Source organism: Poecilia reticulata, chromosome 8 (assembly GCF_904066995.2).
Source record: "Poecilia reticulata chromosome 8, P_reticulata-male-v2, whole genome shotgun sequence".
Taxonomy (NCBI): Eukaryota; Metazoa; Chordata; class Actinopteri; order Cyprinodontiformes; family Poeciliidae; genus Poecilia; species Poecilia reticulata.
The window spans coordinates 2267582-2282709 of NC_088837.1; the positions used below are offsets into that span (position 1 = coordinate 2267582).

General features: G+C 39.6%; 1 protein-coding gene across 9 annotated transcripts in view; it reads left to right on the plus strand.

Annotated features, from left to right (window-relative positions):
* Window positions 1-6111, plus strand: part of LOC103468302 (uncharacterized) — a 39764-nt gene extending 33653 nt beyond the window's left edge. For 7 of the 9 annotated variants that reach the window (XM_081609605.1, XM_081609596.1, XM_081609597.1 and 4 more), the window contains 4 exons: window positions 629-652; window positions 1166-1183; window positions 1278-1390; window positions 2966-6111. In XM_081609605.1, the coding sequence (XP_081465731.1) occupies window positions 629-652; window positions 1166-1183; window positions 1278-1390; window positions 2966-3058 (248 nt within the window). In that variant the 3' untranslated portion in view covers window positions 3059-6111. The other 2 variants (XM_081609602.1, XM_081609603.1) reach the window with 2 other exon arrangements.
* Window positions 6112-15128: the final 9017 nt, after the last annotated feature.

Below are 15128 nucleotides of genomic sequence, written 5' to 3' on the forward strand. Positions count from 1 at the left end.
TTATGACCATCAACGGTAGTCCAGCTGGTTTTTGGCTATGCAGCCACCTACACTACAGACATTGCATATTCTGACACATTTCTAGCCAGACCAGAATAAACTCCTTCAACAATTATAGCAGCAATACATACGTGTCAATGGCCAGTATTGACACGTATGCTGGCCATTGATCATAATAATCATTATGATTATTCTAATCATAATGATTATTAACACTTATGTTATTAAAGTGTTTAATATCATAAGTGTTATGCCATACAAACATAATTGAATTAATAGTTCTTACTTAAAGCTGAAGTTCTTAAAAACAATTATGGCAACAATATAATATGCAAAATTGAACAGATTTTAAGTAGACACTTGCCAAACTTTGCTTTATGCGCACAGTATATGAATATAAGGTTTTTGAAAATATATTTTGATATTCACGCTGCATGACTTCCACCTTGCACATTTGTTGTGAAGCCTACCGTAATTTTACTAAAAATGCCCAATAGAAGAGATGGTTATGCAATTTTTCATTACTTATTTTTCCACTAATTATGTCATGCATAAATTGTTTAATAATGTAATTAATAAGCTTGCTTAAAATTCTAACATTATTATTTTCTGTTTTTGTCATTTCCAGTGCCTCATATGGGTCAAAGAACAGGTAAGCTGTTGATGTTTTTACAAATAAAATTAAAAGAAAAGCACAAATTTAAACATCACTAGAGGTTTTTTCTTTCCTTACTTGTCATTTTCATTAAAAAAAACATATTGTATGTTTTGTGTCCAGGCAAAGTCAAATAGTTGTTTATGTTCTGTGAATTTATGCGTAGTTAATGGTTATGACTTACACAATATTTAATGTGAAAATTAAGCTAAAACATTTAACTTAAATAAAAAAAATAAGTTCAAAAGTCTCACACAACAGAATATTTCCTCATTGCTAATTCTTCCTTGCTAACAGCTGTAAAAAAAAAAAAAGTATTTTTGGAAAGAAAATAATAAGAAGGAAAACACTAGATTAAGTAATGTCAGTAAAACTGCGAGGGATCTTTTTTTTCTTACAATTTGTTGAATTTTATTAAGTATTGCATGATTTGTTTCCAGGGAAAGTCTAATATTCTATGAACTTATTCATAACCTAGTTGTGCTCATCATGCAAAATCTGTCTCCACAGAAAAATCAACACACACATGTAAGTGTTTTCGTTGTTGTTGTTGCTACATCTACACGTACAGGACAGAGTCGATTTGAATGATGACCACTCTCCGATCTTTTCGTGAAACCAGGGCAAACCACCTCCATCCTGGTGGTGTTGATGCTGTCCATCACGGGGAACCTCATGCAGGGGCTCAACTCTTTTCTGCAGAAGCGGAAACTCAACATGAAGCAGAAGCAGATGGTGAGCCTGAGCGCTGATCACCAACAAAAACACACATTCATGCAGGGGTTCCCAAACAGAGGGGTTCAGCCTGCGACCCAAAAAGTAACAGTGTCAGAGACAGGATGCCCCCTACTGGCAGCCTGGCTACCCCTACCAATACTTAGAATTATTTCCCTATTTCCATCCATCCATCCATTTTCTTACACCCTTGTCCCTTAGTGGGGTCCGGAGGGTTTATTTCCCTATCTTTATTTAAGAATTAATATATAAAGTCAAATGATTATAGATATTTCTTTTTTTTAAAGGAGTGAAAGGCATATTACTGTACAGAATTTAAAGAGCCATTTAATTGTACATTTATTTATTGGTTGATTTTGTTTGCTTGTTTATGATTACCCTATTAAAATTTTTTTTGTATTCGTTCTGCTGTTTTTACCCTATTAAATAAATGTTTTCTCCACAAATTCCAACTAAAAACCAATTTTGATCCTTCAAGATCCAAAAAGGAATCGCTATGCTCGGTTAATCTTCTGAAATCTCAGAAAACCTGCTTGCAGAACACCGGCCCCATTGGCAGGCATTACCCGCCCACAGAGTCAGCCGTGCCCCTTTGGACTGGAAGCTGTTTGTTGTTTTTACATTAAAGTGGACAGCTCTCTATAATTCCTATATTGATGCGATGCAGTAGGGGCTTCTGCACTTCCCATATCTGTGCCTTCTGTCACATTTTTTCAGGAGTTAAAAGTCTTTAATCTATTGAAACCTGTTTTTCCAAGCAGCCTTTAAACGCAACATGAGCGCTAAGACGCTCGCGCTGGGTTCACACCTGTGCATCAGCGACGGAGACCTGCTGCTGCTGTGCAGAGCTACTTAGGTGTGTGTTGGAATCAGGGGCGCCGCCAGGAATCTTGGGCCCCCTGACAAAAAATTAAATTGCCCCCCACCACCCTGCGCAGCTGCTGTCTTGAGTCTATCTGACCCATCAAAAGCGTCACAATTTTAAAGGCTTGCAACCGCCTTGCTTTCTTTGGTCCAATACTGAAACTAGCACAATATTTACTGCAAATGAATTTTACATGCAACAGTCCACATACTGCATGCAAATAGGTGTCTTACATCTTATGTAAGTAGTTTTACTGCACTGTACCTTTTTCTTTTACTTGAGTAATATCATTATTGTTACATAGATTAATTTCCCCCCACCACCACCCACCCTGCAAAGTAAGCCTATGCCCCCCCCCCCCCCCTGTTAAACTGGTCTGGAGCCGGGGCTGCCTACTTGGCCGGCATATCTAAACAGGGTTGGAGTAAAGTACGTCTTTGTATCTGTGATCATTTTTAATATACAAAAACAGTCTTCAAAACTAATTTTAATTAAAATCATTCAAAGCATGGTTTAATGAAGACTTTTTCTCTTTTAGACTGTTTGATGTTATATATCGGCTTATCTCAACTGAACTTTCACACATTTCATCAACAAACCTCACTGCATCTTATTGAAGTTTTTACATGTCAGACTATAGAAAAAGGATATAATCCTGTTGCTTTTAACACACTGACACTTCCTGTCTTTCCTCTTATCTTCTTGTGCAGAGTGCCGAATGCATCTGCCTAAATCCAGACACGACGGCAGCAGAAAAAAGCCCAAAGAAAAGCTTAAGTTACTCGAACGAAAGTGTGCATTGAGGACCAAACTCATGACCTCCTTTCATCAAACTCTTCGCTCTCTGGTGGGAGGCAACTCTTTTCCTGGATCAACTGTTTCTAACAAAATGAAGACACGAGCCTCTCAATCATTTTGTACACCAAAAACAAACAACAACAATAAAAGAAAGAAACAAGACTTGAGAGAAGCAGGAAGCTGCGTTGCAGGAAGCTGCGTTGGTCACAGAGTCTTCAATCAGAGGCTGAACTCCAGCAGCACAGGTCACATCACTCCATTTGACTGATTGCTGCTCCTCTGGAGCCGGGCTGAGGCGTGTGTGTGCTTGTGTTCCTTCCATGATGCTCAGTTATGTGAACTGAAATGGTTACAGGAAGAAGAACCAATAACTGAATGTAATGTTTAAGTAGAAACTCGGGTGCACTGAACTATACTGCATTCACCGTAGAGGACCTGGTGAAAGTATTCATACCTGTTGAAACGTTGTTGTTTTGTGTGACTACTACAAACCGTCAAGCATTTTAGTGGGATTTTATCTTTTACACCAACACAGAGAGGAATTTACTTGTGCTACATGGAAAGCCCTTACAACTGATTACCACTCAATCTTGAACATTAGTGTTGAAGTTCTGCCAAATATTCTCGACTGGTAAACCTTCATTGTCGTCTCAAGTCTTTTACAACCTCCCAAAAGTTGTCAGGACTGACTGTCATGTAATGAACTCCAGCCACATTTTCAACAAATATCAAAAGCCTCCCAGTTCCTGAAACACATCCCCACGATAAGATGGTATTTTTCCACCAACCCCATGTGCCATGGATTTTAAAGCTGAATTTTGGTCTCAGTAGACAGTAGCACCATCTTCAACAAGTTTGCTAGCTTGTGTCAACCTGCAGAGTTATTCACCACGGTGTAGCCTGGTGAAAAGCAGCGTGTTGTTCTACGCTTTAAATGAATGGATCTGATTTTACTCATTATGGACGTGACATTTGTAATGCACCTGCTGGATCATGAAGGAAGCTACGCCATAAAGCTTACCGGAGATTGCGTGCGCTGTAAACAACCTTCCCCCCACTGCCAAGAGAGATGTCAAAGCCAAACGACACCAGGAATAAAATGTCTTAAACATTCCTTTTGCTCCGACTTTAATTGCTCAATATTTGGAAGCGTGGCCAACACAGACTGAACAATTTTGTTTACGTCCTCCACTGCCACATGCAGAGTACAATTCTAAAATGGAACAAAATTGCGACATCATTGTTCACAACTCAACTTCTGTTCACTGATTGGATGAACTGCTTCCTGAGAAATCAAACTCCATGGGAGACATCCCAGACATATCACTGAAGAAAGATGAGAATCAAGCGGAACTGCATAGGAATTTAATGGTCAGGCCAACTATTGCGTGTTAGTGTTCTACAGAAAACATTCTACATTGACGTTTGATTGAAACCTGATGTGTAAAACATTTCAAGGGGTATGACTACTTTTGCTAGGTACTGTCAACATTTTAAAGGGGAAATTTAGAATATCCAAGTTTCCCTTGAAAAGCTTGGGGTGTTATGAGATTCCACAGCATCGTTGTGCCATGGTGCTTCCTGGAAGTGTGAAATCTGTCCTCTGAGCCGCTGTCCATCGTCAGAATGTGATTTAATCTGATCAGAAAAATGTAAGGCATTCTTACAGTTCCCACATATGAAGGTAGGGACTTGAACCTGACGCACTGTCTTGTGTTTTCGACTCCTACCTTGAAGTTCAGAAGGAACTAGTTATTGAAATACTTCCCTGTTGTGTTGATAGCGACATTCAGCCACAAAAGCGTTGAAGTGCCGTCCATCGCGTTAAATTTGGCGGAAACAATTTGGATAAAGAAAACTGTGACAAGGTGCAAAATATTTGCAAGCCCACTGAGTAAGTGAACCTGGCTTACCAGCCAGCTAGCTAGAAGCTAGCTGTTGATAGGAGTTAGCTGGCTAGCTCCTATCAACACTAATCCTAACCAAAACGTGGATGCGTCCTATTGGTACTAAACCACAGTGGTAACTTTTTATTGCTTTTGGGCTTCATTTAAAAATTGTTTTAAAATGTGAAGCCCCCAGATTGAGCAGGTTTGAACTGAAATGTCTTACATTTACCAAAAATGCTCATATTTATGAAGCTGGGTTTTTTGATTGTGTGAAAAATAAAAAGGAGGGGGTGAAAAAATCATACAAATCTCCATGTCATACGCTGGATGTATCGTTGCACCCCTAGAAAGAACTAATGCTTTTCTAGCCAACTTCTCTTGAGTGTGTTTACTACTGGTGTAGGGTGTGGATGTCAAATACAGCACCTGGTGATCTTAAAACATTGTGGAAGCAGTTTGTAAATGTGTATTTAAGGCTATGCTATTAAAAAAAGAGAGATTTTCATTTTTAAAGTCAATACATGAAGTGTTTAATGTACACCATTGAAAATTATCCATTTCAAAAGCTATATACTGGTATATTGGATTGCCGTTGCCATTGTTGTTGTTTGGTTTTTTTGTTTTAACATTGAAAATGTTGCTAACCAATGAAGATGTATATATTCTGTGAAAAGTATGTAGACTCAAAGTTACTTTGCAACCGTTCCGCTTGCTTTGTCATGCAGGATATGGAGTGTAGAAATACTAATATGGTTGGTTGTGATGTGGTCAAACATGTAAAAAAAAAAAAGGAAAAAAAAGAAAGCTTATGTGTATATATTTGTAACCTTATTTATTGCTTTCCACATATTAAAATACAGGCTTTTGCTTGTTTGTGCAGCTGCCGTTTGAGACATGCAGCTATTTATAACAGTGAGCCCAATAACAGGCTTACTGAATTATCCTTCGGTTGGACGACCGGTGACAGTTTGCTAATTACGTTTTGGCCAATTATCAGACATTGCACTATTAGCACTATTATTGAAAGCTACAACCACAAGGTTTCTTCTTTTTCCTGGGACTCAATGTGATAGACCAACCTAATGGAATTCATACCTGTAAAGTGAAAAAAAAATAGAAATGTGGTTGTTTTTTGTTGCTTTTTTACAAATTAAAAATGCAAAAATTAACTATTTGAATCATTGTTTTCGTAGCACCACCCTTCAATAGAATCTCAGCTTTATGTCTCTTCAGGTCAGTCTTTACCAGCTCTGTAAAGCTGAGATTATATTTTACAATCTCATAACTTTTGATTGTAATTGGTTTCACCAGTTTGTATTAAATGCACACCAAACTTTTCAGGTTCTTATTTTTAAATATATATATATAAAAAAAAGACAACAAAAAGAAATGCTTGTGCAACTTGTGTCAGTCTATCAGATAAAATTCCAACACAAAATATGTAGGGGTTCTTGGATGCTACACAGAGGCAGCCTGTCAGTCTGTTTGTGCAGCAGTTATTTCTATTGGAGATTTAAACTGTTTTTATTGCTCAACCTGAAACTCTGAAACGCCGACTCTTGGTTCCAAGCAGAAGGTTTTGCTCAGTAAACACCTCAAGCTGGTTTGCAAAAAAGGGGAAGCTACTGTGTAACGGCTCAGCTGTAGCAGAAAGAACCGTACAGTCTGTCAGGTGTGTCATCTGCATTAAAGCAACTTTAATCCTTTAGATTATAATTTCAGTGCAACGTTTTAAAGATGTTTTGTTGTTTCGAAATGGTTATATTAGAAAGCAGAGCAACTAACCTTCCAGCACAGCAGAATTTGTGTGATCAAACCTCGGTTTGGTTTTTGTATCACCTTTGTAGAAACATGGAATGGCTTTATAAGCATAAAGAATCTATAAAATACAGGAACTCTTTTTTATTGTCAGTTTCACGTATTTTTCAGACACATAGTAGCATTTTATAGCACAATTACATAACTATGCTACCTTCAGTCATTAGGAAAATGCTAAAAATATCAAACATGACTTAAAGAAAATTTGACTTCATAAACTGACACCTTGAAATTGGGCCTCTGTCTCTTTAAGAAACAGAGGCCATCATAACATGGCTCCTCTATTAACTCTTCAAGAATGTTCTCGGGACGTTTCACTGAGAAGTAGCTCCTATAATGAGCTCAACAGAAGAGCAGCTCCACCAGTTGTTCACTAATTACTCCTGGCTAGTCTGAAGGAGCTGAGTGGGCTTTTAGAAACATTGGAAGGATGCGTCTGGAAAAGGCTGGGAATTAACGTGATTTCTGCTGATTATTTCTGATGACTATGTATTCTGTTTTGAATTGTGTCAGAAATTTTGCAATCTTCTTTGGAATAAGGTGGCAACATAACAAACTGTGAGAAAAGTCAGGCGCAGTGAAACCTTTCCAGCTACACTGCAGTAAAATGACTCATAACATCTTCAGTTTCGTAAATGAAAACACCAGAGAATTAAAATCAGCTCAACAGGAACAAACTTTTAGACTGACTGATCCACAATTACGGCTGTTCTGATAACACTTCATCATGTTTTCAGATTAGTGTGCAGCTGTACTTTGATTTATCTTCCATTTGACTCTATCACAACTTCTCTTGGTTGCATTTCTCTCCCCTTGTGTGTGTCGACCAGATGTAATTTCAAACAAAATCTGTGAAAAAGTCCTGTTCAAGTCACAGAATGAATCTAACCAACATTCTACTTTTGCAGAATGGCATTCTCATGCCTCTCGGGTTGCGCCTCCAGCTGCTCTGCACATCCACAGCTCAGAACGTTTCGTCTGTTCCTTCTGAAAGCAGAGTGAAAACCTTCCAGCTGTTTGCCTCCATCCGTCCTTACAACCAGCTTTCACGTTTCTCTGACAGGGAAACTCGCCGTGGTTCTGGGAGTTGTGCCAGACAATTTCCAAGGCTCAAGTCGCTTTTTATTTGTGAAAGATTTCTTCCACACCACTTGTGTTATCCTGTCACTTAAAAGCTTTAAAAGATATATTAAGGTTTAAGCTATTTTTCAATATTAGATTTTAATTGAAGTTCTCTTATAGGTACTGGTAGTTAATGTGTTTTGAATCATCTTAACTTTATTTTCCATGAATGGGTTCAGAAGTTCATTTTTAGCATGGCAAAGATGTGCAGGGTTTATGAAAAATGAAGGTCAAAGTTTTAAAACACCAACTTTTAACATATCGAACATTTGAAATGTGTTACTCTTTTTGACATAAGCGCAAATTAAATCTAAAAAGTGAGTGTGCCTCCACCTGTCCGCAGGGCATTTTCTGCTCAGTTACATTCATAAATACTTCATAAACACATTCCATCTTCCTGTCAGCGGGAAGCTTATCTGACTGATTAGGAAAAAGATTTAATCGCTCTCGCTCCCTAGGCAGCAAAGAGGAAATTTACAAAAACAAAAGTCCAAAGAGTTTTTTCCAGTTTCAGCTGCCTTCTCTATCAGCCTCGGAAGAATCCATTTCTGTGATTTGAGCTTCAACCAGTTTCACACATCAGTGACGATGAATCCTAGAAAGATTGAAGAGTTTTCTTGGGGTAGTAATACTTTCAATTTTCATTTTATAATGTCAAAGGTTATGTCCTGATGCAGGCCAGTTGAATGACAATAAAAAACTAATTTGAAGAACGATCCAAAGCCACAGAAAGCAGAGTTTTATTCTAATAGACTACAAGCTGTCTTCATTTATATTAATCCATTATAATTTATGCATAATGTTGTAAGTTTTTTTTATACATATAACAACGACGCTGTGGACATATTTATTACTTTAAAACGTCTCCTAACCCAACATGTCACAACAGTTTAGGCCAATATTATCTTTTGCATTTACAAGCCGATGGAGCTTTTTTTCAAAAGCAAAATTAATTTGCAGGTAGTTGAACCTTGGATTTCGTCCAACAGAGGATCCTGACAGATTCTGAGTTTAACAAAGAGGGTGTTAAAAGCTATGTTAGCGATAATTCTACCTGCCCTTCTTTTTGCACGATCTCCTCCAGTGCAACACATCCAAAAAGCTTCCAAGACCGAATCAAGCCAGAAAAACAAACCCAGAGAGAGACAAGTCGGGACCAGCAGGATAAAACCCCAGTGGCGCAACTACACATTATTCAGGTGGATGCAAAAACATAGATCGGCGCCCCCCCCGACCGAGGGACGGAACGTCAGGGTGAAGGAGCGACGCTCACTCAGCACCCCCCCCCTCCCCGCCCCGAGAGGCGACGATACGTGAAGGGTAAAACTCGCTACATTTACCTCGTTATGTGCGCGAGGTGAAGGAGCGTAAGGCGCGCATTAGTGTACGGGAAAACATCATCGGCGCGCCGCCCCCTCCAGACGGGGTTTTGGCGCCCCCTCTGGTGCTGCGCCCCTATGCGTTGCATACCCTGCATACCCACTTTTTGCGCCACTGTAAAACCCTATATGACAGAGATTATGCCAAACATTGATTAGACTGTCAGTGTGACACACTGTGTCGTTTCCAACACATCTTAAAACCAGAATCAATTTTTAATGTTCTCCTCGTTCTCTTGTCCCACCGTGTTTCTCCTCGTTTCTGTTTGCTGCGCAGCAAGCAGTCGTTTGTTGCTTGTCGGCACGTGTAGCACAGTGTAGCAGGAGGCTTTTGGAATCTGCTCATGCAAGTTAAATCACAACGCTCCAGTTATGAAAAGAGCAGGTTCCAGCAAACCGCTGTGAAGACGAGCTAACACTGACTCCAGGTTAGATAAGGCAACGCACATAAATCGCATAAATCTGACATGACAGGGAGCAAAATTGCGACATCTGTTCCATTCTCAGGTGGCGAAACCAGAAATTACTGTTGTACAACAATCAATCCATGGACCGGATCAGATTTCTTCACTGCAACATGGGACTTGTCGCAGATGTCCTTTTACTTTTATCAGATGTTCCAAACAATCAGAAACAGGATCCAAAAGTAGACACATCATCCTCAGAAAACCACATCTTGTACTTTTTGCTTTTGTTTCTCAACTCCAGTCCTCAGGAATTGAGCATGTTTTTGACCAGTGGTCCCCAACCCCCGGTCCGTGGACCGGTACCGGTCCGTGGACAAATTGGTACCGGGCCGCGCAAGAAATAGTGAAATATTTCCGTTTTATGTATTATTTGAGTCTGGGGTATCTTTTATTTTGATAATCCTTTAACCGGATTCTCTTGGTTACTTGCGCGTCAACACTGAGGCCAAGCAGCAAAATGAGTAAGAAACAGGTCTTCTAAAGACATCTGACATCAGATGCCCAGAGAAGAGACAGGAGAATGGATTTATCCCTGACCAGTAGGTGATTCCCACATTACAAGCCGCTCTGCGTAACATGCGGCTGCTAATGAGGCAATGAAGCTTCAAACTGCTTCGCCACGTAGAGACCGAGCAGGCTGTGGATATAAGCAACACTTCAGGTGTCATTGTCTCCCATCAGTCCCAGATGGGACCGTCTCGTTGCAGAGAAACAAGCTCAGGGCGCCAGTTAGTCAGTATCGTGAGTTAAAGTTTTCATGAAAGTAAAATGTTTGTTTTTGTGGCGCTTCTGTATCTTATTTTGAAGGGATATGTAAACGTTACCATAGCGACCAGAGTCAGAGAGGGTTTAGGCAGTGGTCGAGAGGAGATGAGTAGAGCTTGAGTCTTAAGTCTGGTTTAGACGGAAAGATTTAAGAATTGTCGGCCGATTCTCCAAACCTCTGTGACCTGTATGACAGAGATTATGCCAAACATTGATTAGACTGTCAGTGTGACACACTGTGTTGTTTCCATCACATCTTAAAACCAGAATCAAATTTTAATGTTCTCTAGAAACAGGTTCGATCGGTTCGTGTGTCCAAGGCAGGAGCAACACGAACCGATTCCAGTCACGAACATCCCGATTCCAGAGGATAATCCAGTAAAACCCCCAACGTAGCGGGAATTTAGAATAACCAAACACGGATAATGATGTAGAAACAGTAGTGATAGTTTGTGGCGTCATTTTAAGAGATAAAAGACGTAACGAAAAGAAAAGGCGGCGGATAAAAGATGACGGGAGCAGCCGCTCTATTTGCTGCACTATGATTTGGAGGTAAATATGTTTTTTCATAGTTAATATTTTTAACTGAATAAACATAATAATGACCTTTAGATTTAATAATAAACATTTCCACATATCTCCGATGTCCACCGGACTCAGTTGCGTCAGCTGTTTGGGATTCCCCTCTGTTCTGACGTCACCGCGCTTTCTGATTGGCTACCTGTCACATTCAACAGGTTGTATTCTCGTTCCCAGACATGAAAAACCCCACAGGTTGCGATAAAAACTCCAAGACAACCCAAATTGGGTATTTTCCAAGTCTTGACCGGTCCGCGGTAATAAAAAGGTTGGGGACCACTGCTTTAGACAAGTCCCTTCTGCCACACTGCCCGACTTATGATGCAATGAACTGCAGCATTTTGATGGCATGCAGAGGAGATCATAGAGTCATTAGAATCAGACACTCTGGAACAGATGCAGCTAAATTACAATCCATGAGGACCCAACACTGACACAGAACAAGATCCAAATGGCTGACTTAATTTTGTCCTTTATTTTCTAGAGATTCTTAATTAACACAAAGCGGTTATTTTATAAAATACTTATACCCTCATGTACCCCTCCCAACGCCACAGAGGGACAAGGGTGTGAAGAAGATGGATGGATGGATGGATGGATGGATGGATGGATGGATGGATGGATGGATGGATGGATGGATGGATGGATGGATGGATGGATGGATGGATGGATGGATGGATGGATGGATGGATGGATGGATGGATGGATGGATGCCCTCATGTTCAAAATTGCATTTCTTTTTGTTATAAGCTGGGCCTTAGAATGCAAAAAGAACAAAAAATGGGGCAAATAGGCAAACAAATCAAGTAGGCACTTGGTGCTTCTCAAAGCCATTCAGTAGTTGATCTAAAAATCTAGGCCATCAGCCCTGAAGACATAAGATCTGCTCATAAATCTGGCTTCTTGCTGTATATTTGCACTGGCAGGACCAAATGATAGCAAAGGCAAAAAGTTTTGCGTTTGCCAAAAGCTGAAAAGACCTCTGTCCTTTCAGCGTGGCACAAATGTTAGGCTGCACAAGCTCTAACAACAAGCCGTCACTGCAATAGCTGGACACAGTGGGACACAGCAAGATGGTCAATTAAACATATTCAAAGAGACTACAGAGAAGTGGCTTATGTGAGTGAGGGGCTTAAAGAAAAGAAAAATCTCTTCCCACACGACAAACTTGACCCAACGAACTTTGCAAGAGATTACCAAGCATGACACAATAAAATCTGGAAGATTTTTTTCCCCTTTTGATTATGGTATGACGTTGAGATGTCACTGGGGATGTTTTATATACAACTTATGATCTCAGAGCCTTTCACTGCTGGACAATAAAGCTGCTTGCGACTCGAGAAGAATTTGGAGATGCTGCAGCGGCTGTTCGTTTGGCTGGAGGGTCTTTTTTCTGTGCTGTGACAAAATGTGTCTTTCAAAAGCATTTTATTTATTTCTTTTTTTTTTTTACAGATTTAGTTATTTCCAGACATTTCTTTGTATAGTGTTCAGTCCAGCAGTTTTGCTCTCAGAATTGAGTGCCAAGGAGTAGCCCAACAGATTCACTTTCACAAGTGGAGTGTTATGGCTTTCGCTATGAGCTCATTTCAAATGCATGAATAAGAATACAAAGATGATGGGAAATAAAAGCTAGAAAGACAGAGAGATGTGGTAATAAGCTAAAAGAGAAAGGAGAAAAGAGTAGAAAAGAGAAAGGAGGACATAGATAATAAAACAAAACAGCCTAGAAATCTTCTTCTACACCTGCAGAAAGAGAGATCACCACTGAGAAGAACACAGCCCTATCTGCAGCTCCCTCACATCTGAGGATCAACTCGACTGAATGTTTTGGATAAAAGATAGTCAATGTGTCTATTGTGATGCTGAAATTAACTTAACTCAGCAATTAGCATTTTCTGGAAGCTGAGAAATCTGAAGGTTGTTTTTTTGTTTTTGTGATTTTCATTTCAAGCGCAATTGCGGTGTAATTTTGTGTTGCAAGTTTGTGGGGGAGAGGAGAGCAGTGTTGCACCCACAGCTAAAAGTTAAATACACCCTACAGTCTTATTCAATAACTTAGAGCAGTTTTTTTCAACTCTGGTCCTCAAGGCACACTGCCCCGCATGTTTTAGGTATTTCCCTGCTTCAACACACATGATTTCAATTGATGGCTGATTAACAAGCTTTTTCTGAACTGCAATCATTTAAATTGGGCGTGTTAAAGCAGGGAAGCATCTAAAACATGCAGGGTAGTGTGCGTTGAGAACCATTGTTGGGAAACACTGACTGAGAATATACATCCTGATGATGCTTGTCAGATGAATAGAACCTTTTGAAAATAAAACCCTTTTAGTAGCTATTAAACATACTAAGAGATATAAAGATCTTAAAACACCAGTTGTCTAATCTACGTAATGTCTTTTGCTTGGTGGTGAAATTACTAAAAATGAAACTTTTATTCATATTCTAATAAATGGATGAGTCTGTATTTTTGCTCAGTGTTTGCCTATAGTTGGAAACAGTTACAAAATTCATTAATATTTTCTGTGGAGAATTATCACAATAATACTCAAAAACTTGAGCACTTGATACAAGAGAGGACAGATGGGGAATAGAGTGGCCATCAATATTACTGGATCACACATTGGCCATTAGCCGCTATGGCTAATGATATGTACCTGCGGACGCCATCACTATGCATTGAGTCATTTCTGTAAAACCAGACTGTTCCAATGCAGGATGATCAGGAATCTGTTGTAAAAAGTAGTTGTAGCCTCCATATTTCTTATACTATATATATTTAAATATGGCTTAAATTAATTTATTTGGATATGTAAAATATGTATTCTCCCTGGATATAGATCTACAAACAGTTTGGTTTCTGTCAGTTCTGTCAAGATGTAGGAGCATTTTGCTGCTTTGATTGAGACTTCTACTCTTCAGGAAGGTGATTTGATTAGAGAACCAAAAATTGAGGAGCTTTCCTTTTATATATTTCTTGTAATTGAGGACAAAGAGCAGGAAGGAAGCAGCTCTTCTGTATCAGGGAATCAGTCTACGCGAATTTATCTTTTATATCGGTCAATATAATGTAGAAGCCATGGTTTAAAATTTAACAAACTTTGGCTCCTACGCTTTATGAAACATTTCTTCCTGTTTGATGATTGCTTTGAATATGGACAGGTTCTACAAATAAATGAAAAAAGAAAAATAAAACATTGCGTCTCTTTTCAGATTCTTTGCTTGACTGTCATTTTCCCGACCACCGGCACTCCCGACTAATGCAAAGCAGTAGCGCATGTGGCGTTCTGCCACACACAGAAAGTCACGTGATGTCCAGTCCACTAATATAGATCGTTGAGCAGACTTGCCATTTATGATTTATAAAGGATTCATAAAAACAGTCGTCCACTGGCTGTTAATGGTGGAATCTGTCCCTGTCAGGTCAAGCTTGGAGAAGACCACAGCAGTCCCTCAGACAGCAACACCCATGCTGCACTGTGTTTACACAAAGCCACATGCAGTTTGTGGATCGGTGAAACGGGTACTGTGGGGGATGATGAAATGAGTTGGAATACCATTGTATTCTATTCTGCCTGTTGCAGACAGAGTCCAATTTTTACATCTGAAAATAGCTGGAATTGCCATGTTGTGAATTGCATGTTCCCTGATATAATTATACCGTTCCAACACCCTACTGAGACTCCCTGCTCTCTGAGGTGAGTGCTAGCCTTTTCCTACCACATATTGTCAACCAAATTACAGCCATGATTGCTTCCTGAAAGCCTTCAACTGTTTATGTCAGAAATGTCAAGCTCCAGTAAGGCTGTTAAAGTCAAGCTTAACAACGGTTATCTTTTTCTTTTCAACCACATCAAAAGAAAAGTGTCCAGGGAGACGGAGGACGGAGATGGTCATTCTGATTAGTGGGAAGTCATTGGTGGAAATCACACCGGGGTCTCACACTGGGTGGTAAAGATGAAAAGGGGCAGAAAACAAATCTTCCTAAATAATCAACACCATCATTTAGAATGTTACATGAAAGGAGGCTGAATCTTTTATGGTTACATCCAC